Here is a 16,637-nt window from a genome sequence, read left to right as displayed (position 1 = left end):
CTGTCATTTCTATTTAAAGCTCTGAACTTCTGCACATCACCAAAGATAATTATTTGATTTAAAAATGATGCATGAATGCAAGTCTTTACAGTACATGCACCTGCTTCTGTTAAAGCATTGTTTACATTTAAAACTCAAAATTATAGTTTTCTTAAATCATAGGGTTCAAAGTTAAATTGTACCTTTTTGTGCCCCAAAGCCAATATTACACTAACTCTACCACTAGGTGGCACCATCGGCCCCTTCCCTGTGGTGCTATCATCAGCTTGGTGCATGTTCACTCCAGTTTGCATGGTTCAAAAACAAAATGTGCCTGAAATTAAAGAAAATAAATAGTTATTTAGATAGAAATTGCAGGTTCATATTAAACAAAGATGTGAGAAAATAGTCATCTTTAATTCAGTCTTTATTAAAATGTTACACTCATTCAGTCCATCACAGTAACAAAAGTGTGTGTGTGTGTGTGTGTGTGTGTGAAATGTGCCATTGTGACGGCCTTAAAAACGCGGGTGGTTATTACAAACAAACAGTGCTACATTATGCAGTGTGTCATCGTGAAATCTCCCAAAAAACCATTTCATTAACCACGTGTCCCCGAAATACAGAAGATCAAAACGTAACAGGAAGTGCAAACGTCAGTAAAACATCAGTAAGTTCAGAGATTTGTACAAAGTGCAACAAGAACAGCTCCCTCAAAGGGCGTCAAACAACTTTAAAGTGTAAATATGCACAGTTTTTAGTAAACACACTCAGACATTTTCCTTTTTGGTCACATTTATATTGCATCAATATATATTATATGTATATAAAAAGAGATTTATAATAATTAGCACACGTAATAGTTAGATTTGTACATGAACACACACTTTAATGTCTGGTAAAAATTAGACCAAATGTGCCCAAACCAACAGGGACGGATTCACTTTTAGCAGCATCGTTGGCGCTCGTTGCCAGAGGGAAAACACCTGATTAGTAAACAACAACAAAAATAAATAAATATACAAATACGTAGAGTATTGTGAGGCTCATTTCATAAAAAGTGGCAGCCCTCGTTAGCAGGTTATTTACTGGTACCAGTGGTTTATTGCACAAGAGCAACAGGGAGCAGCTTCCCCTTGGCACAGACCAAACTCAGAGTGTCAGCAGTCGGGGGGAAAAGGCCAGCGGACGTGCATACGCTCGGAAAAAAACATAAAACAACCCGCCTTCCCCGAAGAAACTCTGCATAGAACTGAAAGGTTGATACGAAAAGATCAGTTCAGCCGTTTCCTTGTTTCCGATAACTATTCTATGCAGGATTTACGCCCACTTCTTGGTCCAACCCATTCAAAAGTGTCCCCCAGGGAAATGTTGGAAGTGTAGTGAGTTACCCCAGCCAGCGGGGTTTCCACTACGCCCCTGCACCACTTCATCCGTTCATCAGTAGCAGCCGTCCCTCCAGGTGCTGTCGCGAAGGGCACTGAGGGTGGACAAGCTCTTTGGAGGCGTCAGTAAACTGTGGAGCAGAAGAACAGGACGGTCAAATAATGGAGACGGCACATTTGAAGTTTCAAAGTCAGTAGTGATCCAGTGTGATTATCTCATCTCATCTTCAACCTCTTATCCGGGGTCGGGTCGTGGGGGCAGCAGCTTTAGCAGGGGACCCTAAACTTCCCTTTCCCGGGCCACATTAACCAGCTCTAACTGGGGGATCCTGAGGCGTTCCCAGGCCAGTGTGGAGATCTAATCTCTCCACCTGGTCCTGGGTCTTCCCCGAGGCCTCCTCCCAGCTGGACGTGCCTGGAACACCTCCCTAGGGAGGCGCCCAGGGTTCATCCTTACCAGATGATCCTGAACCACCTCAACTGGCTCCTTTCAACACAAAGGAGCAGCGGCTCTACTCCGAGTTCCTCACGGATGCTGAACTTCTCCCCCTCTCTCTAAGGGAGACTCCAGACCCCCTCCTGAGGAAACACATTTCGGCCACTTGTACCCGCGACCTGGTTCTTTGGGTCCTGACCCAGCTTTCATGACCACAGGTGAGGGTAGGAACCAGGACTGACCGGTAGATCCAGCGGCTGAAATGGGTTTTCTCAGGAGGGGCGGGAGTCTCCCTTAGGTGGTTCATGATCATCTGGTAAGGATGAACCCTGGGCTCCTCCCTAGGGAGGTGTTCCAGGCACGTCCAGCTGGGAGGAGGCCTCGGGGAAGACCCAGGACCAGGTGGAGAGATTAGATCTCCACACTGGCCTGGGAACGCCTCAGGATCCCCCAGTTAGAGCTGGTTAATGTGGCCCGGGAAAGGGAAGTTTGGGGTCCCCTGCTAAAGCTGCTGCCCCCGGACCCGACCGCGGATAAGAGGCTGAAGATGAGATGATGAGAAAGTCTCATGCTCATGATACAACAAATGCTACATATCTGCCGACCTTGAAACGAGAACGCAAACAGTAATTTATATTCAATCCAGTAATAAAATGGTTTACCTTCGTCCTGGTTGGGCCATCTTGCTGCGGGGGGTGGAGCTTGGAATGCCAACGAAGGAGGCGGGGCGGGGCAGGCTGCTGCGGGGCGTGTTTGAGGTGGAGGCAGGCGCCCCCCCTCCACCTGGAGATTTACTGAGCATCGGGATGCCACTGCAGACGCCGCTACTCATGCTCAGACACTGAAGGCTGGTGGAGGTCGGCATGGAGGCGGAGCCCTTGATGGTGGGACTGACGGTGGCAGAGCCCTTGATGGTGGGACTGACGTAGGCAGTGGCCTTCAGCGGCTGCCGTGACAACGAGGAGAAGTTGCCGACACTCTGGACCCTGTTCTGTAGCTGGCCTGGGGAGGGGACTGGAGATGGGTGTGGAGAGTACATTAAATTATATCCTTCTGTTAGTCATAATAATAAACTTTGAAGTTGCACTCCATAAGATTTGAGATGTTTCTAGCGGCCTCTGTGGCGGTGAGATGTAACAGCAGGCGAGCCTGTTCTTTCAGAGCCTTCATGTTGTCACGAACGTGGTCACTATGTGTGTTTTTTTGCTTTTTTGTAAACTTGATTGAAACAAAATCACCTCTCTACTTCCATACCATCTCCTATATGTTAACCTATTAAATCCATGCACACACACATATGTTGGGGCGGCTGTGGATCAGTGGAAGAGTGGGTCTTCCTCCATTTGAGAGATCAGTGGTTTGATCCCCAGCTCAAGTAGTGTGAAAGGCTAGAAAGTTGCTATATATCAAGTCCATGTTCCTATTATACTTCGACCCTTACTACGAGCCTGACTCAGATGTTGGAATATCAGATTACAAGTGAACGCAGCATAACCGTTGGTGACGATCTGGGCCGACAGACCAACCGCTGTCAGCAGCGTCACTAACATGGCGGCTTATTTACATCTAGCCTTAGCGGATATTGGCATACTGGGCAAAAAGGCAAGTACAAGTGCTTTCATTAGTGGGTCACATGATCAATCACCACTGTTTTAACTCACTCTTTGAGAGATAGGAACTTAGAAGGCAAGTAAATAGATGAAAATCTCACGGAGTACAACTTTAATGATAAAGATAAGAGAACGTGTCTTACTGGAGGACTGCAGGCGAGCCAGCCCACTGGAAGAATCAAAACTCAGGCTGTTACGAAGCAAAGAAGGGGAAGCACTGGGATTGGTTGGAATGGGCACACTGGGCATGCTGGGAGCTCTGACCAGGTTAGGCATGCTCCTCCGCAGCTTATCTGACACACAAACGTAAAAGAATGAAGTGAAAAGCAGCATTAAAGCAGATTCTTTTACAGAAATAAAGAGTCTGAACGTAGAGATAAACAAAGCCTGATGGCGCCCTGTGAGCTGTTGTTCGTGTCCTGTCCTTTATTACCACTCCATCCCTTAAGACTGATCTCCTTTAGCGTAACAACAGTCAGATATACACTCCTAACCCTAATCCCATCAAACTCTCTTGTCTCTGCCTCAGGACGGAAACGCACGCCAGCCTCAGGGCTTTAAGAGTGGCTGCACAAGAGGCTTACGCAGAGTTATTAGAAGGGGTAAGGACATCAGTGTGGGTCACTCTGATTAGTGAAGAGAGAGTGAAGGAGGCGGGATACATCTCACAATGATCAGCATATATATGAGAAAGCATTTGTAAGTAATACATTAAAGGGGTTAATGTTCAATAACACTTTAAATTTAGAAGATTTCATTGTGGATTTAGTGGAAAACACTTACTCTCATATTCGGCTGGACGCCACGATGAGGTTTCCCCAAAACAACACGCCCGACAGCGAACACACACATATTTAACGTACAAAACATGTAAACAAAGAGATGACTAATTAGTGCTATCAGCAGCAGTATAGTTCAAAGTTAGCAATGTCACTTTAAAAAGACTTATTTCGAGTTGCATTCTGGGAAATGTAGGATCAGTAGTTACGGCTACATGGATTTAGATTTTTGTGTAAATCTGCACGTAACAAAGGTGTGTTCTTAAAGCTGCAGTGTGTAAAAAGGCCGAATTTGAAGCAGAGTGGGATCTCAGCGCTCCCTCTGCCCTCTCTGGCCTGAGCCAATAGGAACACTCGCTCTCTCTGAAATGACCTGTGATTGGCCAAAGTCTCCTATCACAGCTAGATTTTCTAAAACCTGAAAACAGAGCCAAGAGGTGGTGTAGAAATCTGTCTATCTACAATTTGCTGAAAGATTATAATGGAGCAAAAAGAGAAACAGAAACTGCACAGACTCTGTCTTGTCTGTAAGGAGAGCAGATAACAAAGAGTCGTTTCTCACCTGATCCTGGTCTGAAGCCCAGCGGCTCGGCTGCGCAGAGGCTGCCCAGTCCGAGTCCCAGGCCCAGTCCCTGGGGCTGGGCCTGGAGTTGAGGCTGAAAGGCGAACCCAGCGGAAGGGTAAGGCGGAGTGGATGGGGTGGAAGGTGGGGTGCACAGGGAACTGGTGCTTCTTCGCCAGTCTCGCATGCTGGAGAAGGTGTGGGAGTGCGACAGACGTGTGAGGCGCGGCTGCGGCGGGGGCAGGAGGCCGTAGTCTTCGTCGTCCTCCTCGTCTTCCTCCTCCAGGTCGGGGCCGGCGCTGAGCTGGCTGAGCTGGAAGGTGAAGCTCTGGCTGCGGCGGTTGGCCAGGATGGACGACGTGCTGGCGTAGTCCTGTCTTAGACCTGGGGGAGCGAGATATGAGGACCAGCATACAACACACACACACAGACACACACACACACACACACACACACACCAAACACAATCATCACCTCCTGGGGTTAATGAAGCTGAAGTAGCGATGAGCTCTGAGATCTGGTGTCATATGTTAAAATATTAGAAAGGAAGGAACGATAGAGACAGATCAAGAAGTCAGTTGACACAGAAACAACTCCAGAAAACATTAAAACATGAAATACACTTTCCCAGTAACGTCTGTCTGCTGTGCGAGTGTGAGCCGAGTCAATAACTCACTCTCTTCCTGCAGTCGGGCCATAACCTGGACGTCAGTGAGGTCTTGCAGTTTGTAGCCCAGAGTGATGGAGTCGTCCTCCACCTCTGACGAAGCGAGGTCACTGTCCATGGACGACTGGGGGCTGAGGGCAGAGCACCGGAGGCTGCGGCCTTCGAAACGTAAATAAAAAGCAGAGTTGGACTCGTCTCCTCATCTTACCTTTCCAGCGCCTCTCTGACACCGGTGATAAACTAATGAGACAGGCGCTGCGGCTCAACAGTGATGAGAAAAGCCCTCCAATCTTCAGAGTGTCCTCGACATAAAGATGAAGGGGCTGAACTAATGGAGGCCGATACTTTGCTCTGAGAGTCTTTTAAGCAGCAGTGAAACAGAAATATGATGAGAGGTTACACCAACCTCTCCCCGGTGAATGATATTTCTGATATCTGCACACGCTGAAATAATCCTTTCCATCGCTTGTAGTATTTTAATTACCTTGGTCAAGTTCTCTGGACACATTATCAGGCTTTTTGAATTTCCTGTCACCCACATTTGACATCATTCCTCCCTAAACAGACCCTACGGTATGGAAATGTGAGTTGAGCATAAAAGGGTGGAGGATTATCTGAAAGGTGTTGGAACATATTTGGACCTTTTTCAGTACCTTCAAGATGACATGGTATCTAAGGAGCGCACGCCCACTGTCCATCTGGACCGCGCTCAAACACGTTTCCCGGCTAAAGTCTGGTTCCTTTGACCAGTGCGAGTGCAACTGTACCGCGTCTAGCTGCGGCACGCTTGCCGTCCACGGTCCATTTGGGAGAGGTGGGCTTTAGTAAAGCGCGTTTGCACATGTACGAGCATGAGCGTGCGCACGTGTACGTGTACGAGGCCTACGGCGGTTCTGTGCGCCTGTTGGGACGAAAAAAGAAGGAGGGACCATGCGCGGACATTTAAAACAATGGCGGTGAAAGGTTCACGTTGGTGTGATGCGGAGGTGGAGTGTTTACTGCAGATTTGGTCGATGAAAAGATTCAAAAACAGTCGACAAGACGCACAAAAACTCAGAGGTCTACGGAAAGATCTGGAAACAAAGCCACGCATCGCCATGACGTCATCAATGCGTGTGACGTGTTACGGCGTGATGACGTATAGGCAGCAAGAAGCATTCTCCGAGGCCCAGGTAGTGTGAGTACAAACGGGCCTAAAGCACGGGGCAAGGGACGGACGGACAGTGGGAGTGCGCCCTTAAAGGCCCCATGCTGCAGATTTAAAGCAGCTGCCTCTGACGTTTTGCAGGAATGAGGACGCCATAGATTCTTACAGTTATGAAAAGTCTGTTTTCCAATTTAAAAACACTCTTAAATTGCAGTTAGGTGGAATTTGTAACTCAGAAATCCTGACTACGGCCCTGAATGTCATATTTGGGGTTTTATTTTTGGAACAAAAGATCTAGAAACAGGACGAGATAGACAAACAGCAGGGCCTGGCTGCGTAACGCTGTTTGGACTAGCACTGTCATGGAACTGAGCCTCGGGCCAGTACAGTACTCCAACGTGGCCTCTCTCGTCCCCTGCAGCGTCGCCCCCCTGCTGCGTCTGGAGCGTTATTTATTTCCATCCCGAATAATGCACAAACGGCTGTGACACGGTTTCTGCTCTGCGACTGAAGCTGAAATATATTCTCTCACTCCCACGGCGTACGAGAGAACACAGCTGAAGTGATATCTAAGAGAGCGAGCAGCTGACCCAGTTCTCTACCGAGAGCGTCTTCACCTACACATTAATATTCTGATTACTTTTCGCATAGAGGATTCAGTTTGATGTTCTGTTTCTATATGAGGCGAGGGAAAATCAGGATGTGAAAAGCAGCGCGGAGGCTTACTGCGGTTTGCAGCGAGGAACGTGGGAGTCCTCTCAGATACGGGGGACAGATCCTTCCCTACAGGACTCAGCGTCTGATGGAGGACCGGGTGCAGCGGGGAGGAGAGGGATGGAGCTGAGGGGAGAATTTACAGCTTAATGACATTTCTCAGAGATGCTATGGAGGGGAAAAAGTTTTGGAGTCGCGAGTTACCGTGTCTTTCTGACGCCTGAGGGGTGGAGCAGAGTTTGGGTGACAGGGAAGAAGCGATGGGTGACACGCCGGCCACTCGACTCAGAGGAGGGCCGGGGGAGGAGGTGGGAGAGGAGCTGGACAGGGAGCTATGCCACCTGGAGACTGAGGAAGGAGGGAAGGAGGGAAGGAGGAGAAAACAAGCAGAGAGCATATTAAGAACAAAACGTATCAGCTTAAATCGATTTGGCTGGAAAAATGCAGATTTTTCATGATGTACCCAAAGAAAAACATCTTTAAAACACACATGCATTAGATTTGAAAACCAGGTATCAAGCTCATATAATACCTGGGGTTTCATTTCAATTCAAATGGTCAGAAAAAATCTGAATTAAACATTCCCTCAGTTTGTTTGTAGCCCTTAAAAGTTGCCTTGAGAGCAGCTTCAGTGCTCCTCCACCATTATTCCAAACCCTGCTCCTTTTATGGATGTTGTGTTGATATTTGTCGTGCATTTGTTCGGTTTCTCCACACATTTGTTCTGTGTTGTTTCTTTGTTGCGTTACAGGCGCGCCTCTCCTCTGCATTAGGACTACACTTCCCACATACCACCACCCTTCTTGTCACAAAGAAAACATGTGGTCTCCCACTGTGCTGTTTAGGACCAACGTGAGCCTTTATTAGGACAGGAACACCACGGCTGCTCCTGCATTAAAGTCGGATAAAAGCCATTTCTCGCCTCAAAGCTCACACTGGCTCTCACAAGACGAATGCACACACACCATCTACTGTGCAGCGGTTACCTCACCAGCCGGGAACTGTCACCGCCTGCTCTATTCAACGGCTCCACACGTGCTCAGCACAAAAGGACAAAGCTTTATTCAAACACACACACACACACTGCTGCAGCTGAACCTGGTGCTGACTGTCTCAGGCTTACACACACACACACCTCAGTTATTATTCACAGATGTAGAGAAGAAACTTCGGCTGGTTGGAAGCACGTGTGAAATTAACATCTCGGGAATAAAGATGAAGAAAACATGCTGTGTGTTTTATATTGAAGCCTCCCAGAGATGCAGGAGGAGGATTTCTCTCCGTCACCTGTCGATGTGAATATAAGCCACTTAGAGCAACAGAAGAGGGGGCATGCGTGCCTTTCATGTAAACTGTTTCTATGGCAACAGCTCTCCCATTTTCCCTGTACTCAAACCTGAGGAAGGGGGAGAGAGAGAGAGAGATAGAGAGAGAGAGAGAAAGCAGGGCTGCTTCCAGTGATGCACAGGACCATGAGAGGGGTGGGGGCTGGTGGGGGTGGGGTCGGTTCATCGCCTCTGATGCAACAAGCTGCACAGCTTCTGCAACTGTAGAGGACTGAGACAAGTCAGAGGTCCAAGACTGGCCCCAAGATATTACAGGGAGAGTTCACATCATTTTAAAGTGGGTAACAGACAAATAGACAACTAGGCCCAACAACAACCCCCCCCCCCCACGTGATGAAAGAGATCTCTGTCATTACCCCAACCAGTGACGTTAGCATCAGAATTTGATCCATTCGGTTCAATAAAATTTGGAAAGTCAAGATCATCCGTGCCGTGGACAGAGGCATCAGCTGAGTGTATAGAAGTCACTTTAAGTGTGTGCTATATCTTTGTTTTAGTTTTTTAAATAAGCTTTTATTTCGGAAATGCACGAACAGACGGCTGCTCTTCAAACTCTATGGAAAAGTAACTTCAAGTAGTGTTGACTTAAATACTTGCTGCATTAGTTAAGTTTTGTTTCTGTGGTAAAGCATCAAACGTGAGCACGGACGCCCAGACTTTGGTTAAATCCATCTCATCACTGACTGGGAGCAGTCAGCCACAGCTTGGCTGCCGTCTCACCCACAGTGACGAGGTCAATATTCCCTTCTACGACCACTCACTGCAGCCACTGAGCAGACGTAGCCAGTGCTTTTGGAAGATGAAGTGTATGCTGTATTTAGAGTGGTTTCACAGCTTTACCTTTGCCGTCAGACGGCCCCGTTTAAGTTTACAAGAGGGAACTGGAGCTGGATAACGCTCTCGTCAAAGCCACCAGACTCCTTTGACAAAAACAGTCATTTTACCTCGCAGACGCAGGAGTTGCTGGTCTACTGCTGACCGCCATCTACTGTAGATAACACACAGACTATGGATAAGTACCTCATACAACCCCACCTCAAATAATCACAACTATCCCTTTAAATATCAAAGCTGGCCAAAAGTATGTGGACACCAGACGACACAGTAGTAAATGTACGAGCCGTCATGAACTGGCCGCTGTCAAAAGAGCAGTTTAGCGAAAAGGCCTTTCTTTGAAATCACTGCAGACTTTCTGTGGCAGCCTCTCACATACGCGCCCACGCAGGTGAGTCTCCTCTCATTAGAGGCTTCTGGGTGTTAAGCTGCCTGTTCAGCTGGGGCCGTGGGAGCTGTCGCCTCTATTCACACACACACACACAGTTTTCTTCCACATGCTGACCTCTGGATTGACGATAACCCTGATCTGATTTTTTTCCAGCTCGACTGTCGATTAGCTCAGGACACGAAAATCTATTTTTAAAAAGTCAATCCAGGCGCATCGCATGCGGTTACCATGACAACCAAGACACAGACTGAAGACCCCTATCGATCGATTCACAGGTCTCCAAGTTCGCTGCTTGACGTGACCAAGACGGCCGGGATATTTTTAAACAGGAAGCTCGGCTCTTCTTCAGTGGTGCATGACATAACCAAGTGATGACTGTAACGGTGGCAGACATGCAGGTCAGGTGAGGTGTCCCTGATCTGCTTAATGCTACAAGGAGTGGACGGATTACGGTCTGTAAGGCTCACTGTCCTGCTGAGACCAGTCACAGTGAAGAGCTCTGTTACATCACTGCAGATCTGCACTTATTTTAAGATTTCATACATTTTTGACTCATTCTTATGGACCAAACACTCAATGAACAACCAATGAATCCAGAAACTATAACTGGTCGACTAATACAATTTCAACTCATTCATTTCTATTTGACTGCACATATTGCCGCCCTGCTGGGGCTGTGGTTAACGCAGACTTGAGGGGGTTCAGGATCATCTGGTAAGGATGAACCCTGGGCGTCTCCCTAAGGAGGTGTTCCAGGCACGTCCAGCTGGGAGGAGCCCTCGGGGAAGACCCAGAACCAGGTGGAGAGATTAGATCTCTACACTGGCCTGGGAACGCCTCAGGATCCCCCAGTTAGAGCTGGTTAATGTGGCCCGGTAAAGGGAAGTTTGGGGTCCCCTGCTAAGCTGCTGCCCCCGCGACCCGATAAGAGGCTGAAGATGAGATGAAAGGAATTTGCTTTACCATTTAAACGTCTGTGATTGGCTGCTCTGACTGGATCACTCCTCCTCGTGTCTGCAGTGCTCAGGAACATCGAGCTGAAGGCGGTGGCAGCCGTCGATGTCCTGCTGTACTCCGATGGCAAGGAGCTACAAGTTCGAGGGCCCATTCAAATCAGCCTCCCCCTGGGACACGGCACACACCTCAGGGCCTCTGAGACATTGCCAACCGTGCTGCATCAATTTTAAATCTTAAATAAAATAAATACCCATTGCGAGTGGGAGCACAAGGTGACGTATTTAATGCTCTACACTGAGTGGGAGGCTGTTCAACACAAACCCAACACCTTCTTCCAACACGGTTTCTCTGGAAGGACACGATGCCTCCAAAAGATTCACCAAACTTCCAAACTTACATGAGCTGAACATGGAGCAGTGCACCAACCAAAAGCACTGTTAAACAGACTTTTATTTGATCTCATCTGAGCCTGTGAATGTTCTCATGTGTCCAGGTCGTCGTTCTCCTCAAAGCAATTTCAGTCCAAAGCAACTGGACTTGGTTGTTTGTCTAGGAAGACGTTTCACCTCTCATCCAAGAGGATTCATCAGTTCATGTACGCATCTGACCAGGACCAGGACCAGGACCAGGACCAGGCTGGGACTGGACCAGGACCAGGACCAGGACCAGGACCAGGCTGGGACTGGACCAGGACCAGGACCAGGCTGAGACTGGTCCAACTAACTGGTGTGGAGATCCAGGTATCGACTGTCACTAACGACGGTTGTTGGCACTTGGAGCACAAAGGGTTCCAGTGACATCATCGGCCTTGTGAGAGGTTAAACACCTGGATCTCCACACCAGTTAGTTGGACTAGCCTGGTCCTGGTCCTGGTCCTGGTCCAGTCCCAGCCTGGTCAGATGAGTACATGAACTGATGAAGCCTCTTGGATGAGAGGTGACACGTCTTCCTAGACAACTAACCAACTCAGTTGCTTATGACTGAAATTGCTTTGAGGATGATCTCATCTGAAACGTATTCATTTATTCCTTCAGCGTCCATCTCACGCTCGAGTCTAGACGAGAGACAGTGAGACAGTTCTCCCTGGCTGAGATTTGTGTGGAGAGAGTCAGCTCGTGGATTTCTTTTTGGCACGTCACCTAAAAAGCTGTGTGTTTAAAATAGCCTGGAGGAGAGCAGCAAACTAATCTGCTGTCTGCTGCGGAGGGAAAGGGAGCTCTTACACACATGAAGGGGAGTAAATGAAATCACCTCTCAAACAGCCACATCCAATAGATCCAATAAGGCCGAGATTAAGTAGAAAGAGGCGAAACATAAAAAAACAATTGTGTCTAACGTCATTAATGCAGAGACAGATCGGAAACACTCGCAGTCTGAACTGCAGCTGAACTCCGCGGAGACGCTTCCAGCATTGAAACCTGTTCCTCTTTGACCATGAATCAGCCGCTAGAGATTTTCTTACTGTTGTGACATTTCTCACCCAGACACACACGCACAATAACCTCCACTGTAACACCCTGTGACCACAGTCTCTGATCCTGCTCAAAGGCATTTTCCTTCCACCCACACACAGCCTGTCATCTCGAACGCACCTTGTTCTAGTCGGAGGGACAGCGACCTCCTGGCGGTCTCCACCTCGGATTTGGGACTGTCCAGAACCTGCCGGCACCACTCCAGAGGCGAGAGGGAGTCCTCTGTGGACTCTCTGGCTTTTGATGACACATACAACCTGGAAAAAGACACAGATCAGAGTCAAAAGTGAGGCTGCATCAATAGTTTATCCTTGACTTCTTCCCCCGCCCTCTGATGTTCTGAAAGCCTGTTTATTTTTGCACTACGCTTCACTTCAGACTTTTTCTCCACGCAGCCCCTGACAGATGTTTCCTTTGTGCCACCGCCTCATCTCTTCCCGAGTCTCTCAGCCGGCTGCAGGTGACGCCGAGGTTCCCAGGGTTCAAACAGAGCAGATGAGATTATTCTGACAGCCCCTTGAACTCTCTCCACTCTCCTCCACAATTTCACTCTGCGGGGCAACGCGCAGGGAGCTGAATTATAGATTAAAACCTCCACTGACAGCAGGTGGGACCCTGAAGGGGACGCGAACACCTCAGAAACAGTCAGAGACAGACGGAGGGGACACGCACGCAACGTGAAGACACAGAGTGGAAGATGAAGGCAAACGTGCTGCTGTAGGATCAGCCCTACGTCCTCTGATCTGCTACCATGCAGACTGATATCAGAAACACAACAGCACCCCAAACTACAGCCTCCATCATGACCATTAGGGAAATATTAGAACTCCATGAATGTAGGAAGTTATTGCAGGACTAAGGATAAGCATTGATGTATCATTCGACATCGGTATCGGACGATATTCGCCTTGAGAATTAGACGATCTCTATCTGCTGTGTTGCACCAATTTTTTGCCCCGGCTCGGTGTTGTTTTAAAAAGGTTAAAAAGGCTTTTGAAGCTGCTTTCTTTTACAAAAAGATACTTTTTTAAATGTGCAATAAAGTTAGATTAAAGGTTGTTTGTATGACTGAATCTGTGCGTCTTTAACACGAGCCTGAAGTCAGTTATTCGTTAATAAGGATGTATTTGTTGCGCTGACAGAAAAGTGGGAATAAATCAAAACAAATTGTGGTATAGGGCGAGAATTTCCCAATCTGTGCATCTCTCTGCAGAGCTGTTGTACTAAACTGCTTCATACTTGGTGAGTAAACTGCTGGAGTGTGCGTCTCAGCACCTAAGTATTCGTGTTATTGATTATTTCTTTGCACAGGTGAGCTCCAAAAGAAGTTGTGAGGTGTTGTGTGTGTGTGTGTGTGTGTGTGTGTGTGTGTGTGTGTGTGTGTGTGTGTGTGTGTGTGTGTGTGTGTGTGTGTGTGTGTGTGTGTGTGTGTGTGTGTGGAGCTCCAATCTCCCCCGCCAAATCAAACTCAGCTTCTTCTACGCGACAGTAGAGTCTGTTCTCCTCTATGGCAGTGAATGCTGGACCCTTAAACCAACCCTAGAGGAGTCCAGGGACGGCTGCTACACCAGGATGTTGCGTGCAGTGCTTAACATCAGCAAGAATGCACATGTGACCAACATGATCCTGTATGAGGGAACACCAAGGGTGAGGGAAATGATCGCTGTAAGGAGAATGAGACGTGCAGGGCACTGCCAAAGACACCCACAACTGTCAGCCAGCAAGCTGGAGCTGTGGGAACCGACACACGGGCACCGGTCAAGAGGACGTCCCACGCTAACATACGTGGACGTACTCAAGAGGGATGCAGGAGCCCAGAGTACCAGCGAACTGGAAAGATGTACGGAGAGTCGGGATGACTGGAGACAACGATGGACGGCTCGTCTGAGGACGGCCTAGAGAGTGTGAGTGTGAGTGTGAGTTTGTGTCTGTGTGTGTGTGTGTGTGTGTGTGTGTCGTCCTTCCACTAACAGAAGCTAAGCGTCAAGAACAACGTGTGATCTGTGAAAAAACGAAAAAAGTTCTTTGTGCAAACAATAAAATATACAGAGAGAAAACAGGAAATGATTTTCCCTGCTGTGAAAACAAACCAGGGGTTTGTTGAAGCGCTGAATCCACTTGGATCTTTACAGCGATGTTTGCAGTTATACATAAAGATGGACCTGGGGTTGTATTTTATTTTTACACTAAGGTCTCACATGTGAATCCCATCTCCCTCTGTCTCTGATGATCCCTGAAGAGACAGAACCGGTCTCTGTCCAACTGTCCAATCATTATCATCAGTTCGTCTGCGGTTAAACATCTTCTCTAATTCTAGTTTCATCATTATCGTGAATATAATGGAGTTTTTCTCATTGTCAGACTCAAAAATAAGCCGTTTGAAGACTGAACGAGCGATATGAAGAGGTTAAGCAACTGGTAACCGACTAAAACACTGTCCTCCTGCTCGTGTTTTTGCATGAGACGGCCACTTCCTCCTGCAGGTTGCAACATCTCACTTCCTGATTTGGAAAGAAAGTCTTTCTCAGTGGAAGGAGACACTAAGTCACTGGTTTTCTGCAGCTTTTGGGGAGAAAATTAAGCAAAAACATTCAGTATTTTAAAGCATGGTGCAAGGGTTTAAAGGTGTGATTCCTTATGGGGCAGTAAGGGTGGAGCAAGGCATTAATGTGAAGGCATCCAGCCAATGGCATCATGATGTGAATGAGTGTCCTGCACAGATGAATGATGGCAGCTGGGTGCAGCCCCGATGACAGGCCCGATAACAAGCTCAGTCACTCCGAGGTGTGGATGAGGAGGCTGGACACAACAGCTGCCTCCACCCAGACACAATGAGGAGAGAAGCAGGCTGATTAACAGGAGCACCATCTAACACACACACACACGCACACACACACACACACACACACACATGCACACACACACACACACACACGCGCACACACACACATGCAGGAGTCAGGACTTAAAGCAACAAATGGTTGGAGATGAAAGCGCGTTACCATGTCTCATCAGACTCGTCTGAGCAGCTCAGAGAATCAAAATCCAAAAGTTCCAGCTCGTCCAGAACCGACGGCTCGGATGCGTCCTCCTCCTCCTCCTCCTCCTCCTCCTCCTCCTCCCCCGCAGCTGCAGCTCCATCCCCGCATGAGTGCGGGTGGAAATAGTCGAAAGGCTCCTCCGGTGGCACCAATGACCCCAAGGACGTCTGACACAGCAGGGTGGGCATTGGGCCGGGCAGGCGGTACCCCCCGGCGCTGCCGAGCACGCACACAGGGGACGGAGCGAGCACATGCGGCCCGCCGGAGCAGCTGCCCGCGCGGGTCCGCAGCTGCTCGTTCTGCCGCTCCAGCTTCCGCACCAGCTCCTGCAGCTTCTTCACCTCCAGCTCGGCGTTCAGGGTGTTGCTGTTGCAGTCCACCTCCGTCATCATCGCGGGGTTCAGCACCGCCGCCTCCATCGGAGCAGAGCAGGGGGGAACTAAAGGCTGTCGTAGCCGCGTCTCACTTCTCCACCTCCCGCAGAAGAGAGATGGAGGACAGGTGGGTGCAGACTAGCGTGGCTCACCCGTCGCCCTCAGACTGTATCTGTATTCCGGGTCGTAACGTGTGTCTACGCCTGTCTGGACTCTCACCCAATGGGAGAGTGTGTGACTCCACCCCCGCACCGGCCCCGCCTCCTTAACCCCACATGGACTCCAGGTGGAGCACCTGTCGCAGCAGAAATTAGGGCCTGACATCAACAATAAAACCTTTATTTCACCCTTTAAACTCGCACCACTGCTTTCATTTGAACATACCGTCTCTGTGTCTTTGTCTCACGCACCCGTGCTGCGCGTGAACCAGATTTCATTAAAGACACGATTGGTTTGAGCACGAGCCAGATCAGAATCAGCTCCACATCCGCGTGCGTTTGGCGACATCTGGTGGCGGACGCTGGTTATGACACCACATAAGAAGATTTGATTTATCAGCTTTATTTATTATCCTAAACTGTTATTATATTTTTAATAATTATTAGCATTGAAACTATTTTTGAATCTCTTTAGAATTGTATTATTTTGCTTTTTTCACCGTTTGTTTATTATGGAATATTTATTACTCAATAATAATATTGCTGGAGGAGGAGCTGGGGGTTACGACACCACATACAAAATATGAAAAGTTAATTTGCAAAATGAGGTGTATCAGTTTTATTTATTATGTTAAATTATTTAAACCTTTTATATTATTAGTATTAAATTATTTTTTAGTCTTTTTACACTGTTTTGTTTTAATACCATTATAAAACACTTTGAGCTGCATGTCATCGTATTAAAGATGCTGTACTAGTTTATATTAATATTAATAAACTATAAT

At 48.0% G+C, this 16,637-nt stretch overlaps 1 protein-coding gene across 1 annotated transcript; it reads right to left on the bottom strand.

The window, feature by feature from the left end:
• Positions 1 to 587: 587 nt before the first annotated feature.
• On the bottom strand, positions 588 to 15,812 carry LOC310964645 (SLAIN motif-containing protein 1-like). The gene is made up of 10 exons (XM_083937849.1): positions 15,282 to 15,812; positions 12,400 to 12,536; positions 7,484 to 7,627; positions 7,292 to 7,405; positions 5,428 to 5,577; positions 4,752 to 5,135; positions 4,194 to 4,205; positions 3,554 to 3,703; positions 2,463 to 2,814; positions 588 to 1,495 (listed from the first exon to the last, which is right to left on the bottom strand). The coding sequence occupies exons 1-10, from the start codon at positions 15,737 to 15,739 to the stop codon at positions 1,420 to 1,422; spliced, it is 1,977 nt and encodes a 658-aa protein (XP_083793975.1). The 5' UTR covers positions 15,740 to 15,812; the 3' UTR covers positions 588 to 1,419.
• Positions 15,813 to 16,637: the final 825 nt, after the last annotated feature.

Source organism: Echiichthys vipera, assembly GCF_963691815.1.
Source record: "Echiichthys vipera genome assembly, chromosome: 23".
Lineage (NCBI taxonomy): Eukaryota > Metazoa > Chordata > Actinopteri > Perciformes > Trachinidae > Echiichthys > Echiichthys vipera.
This window is presented reverse-complemented; position numbering and strand designations above follow the sequence as displayed.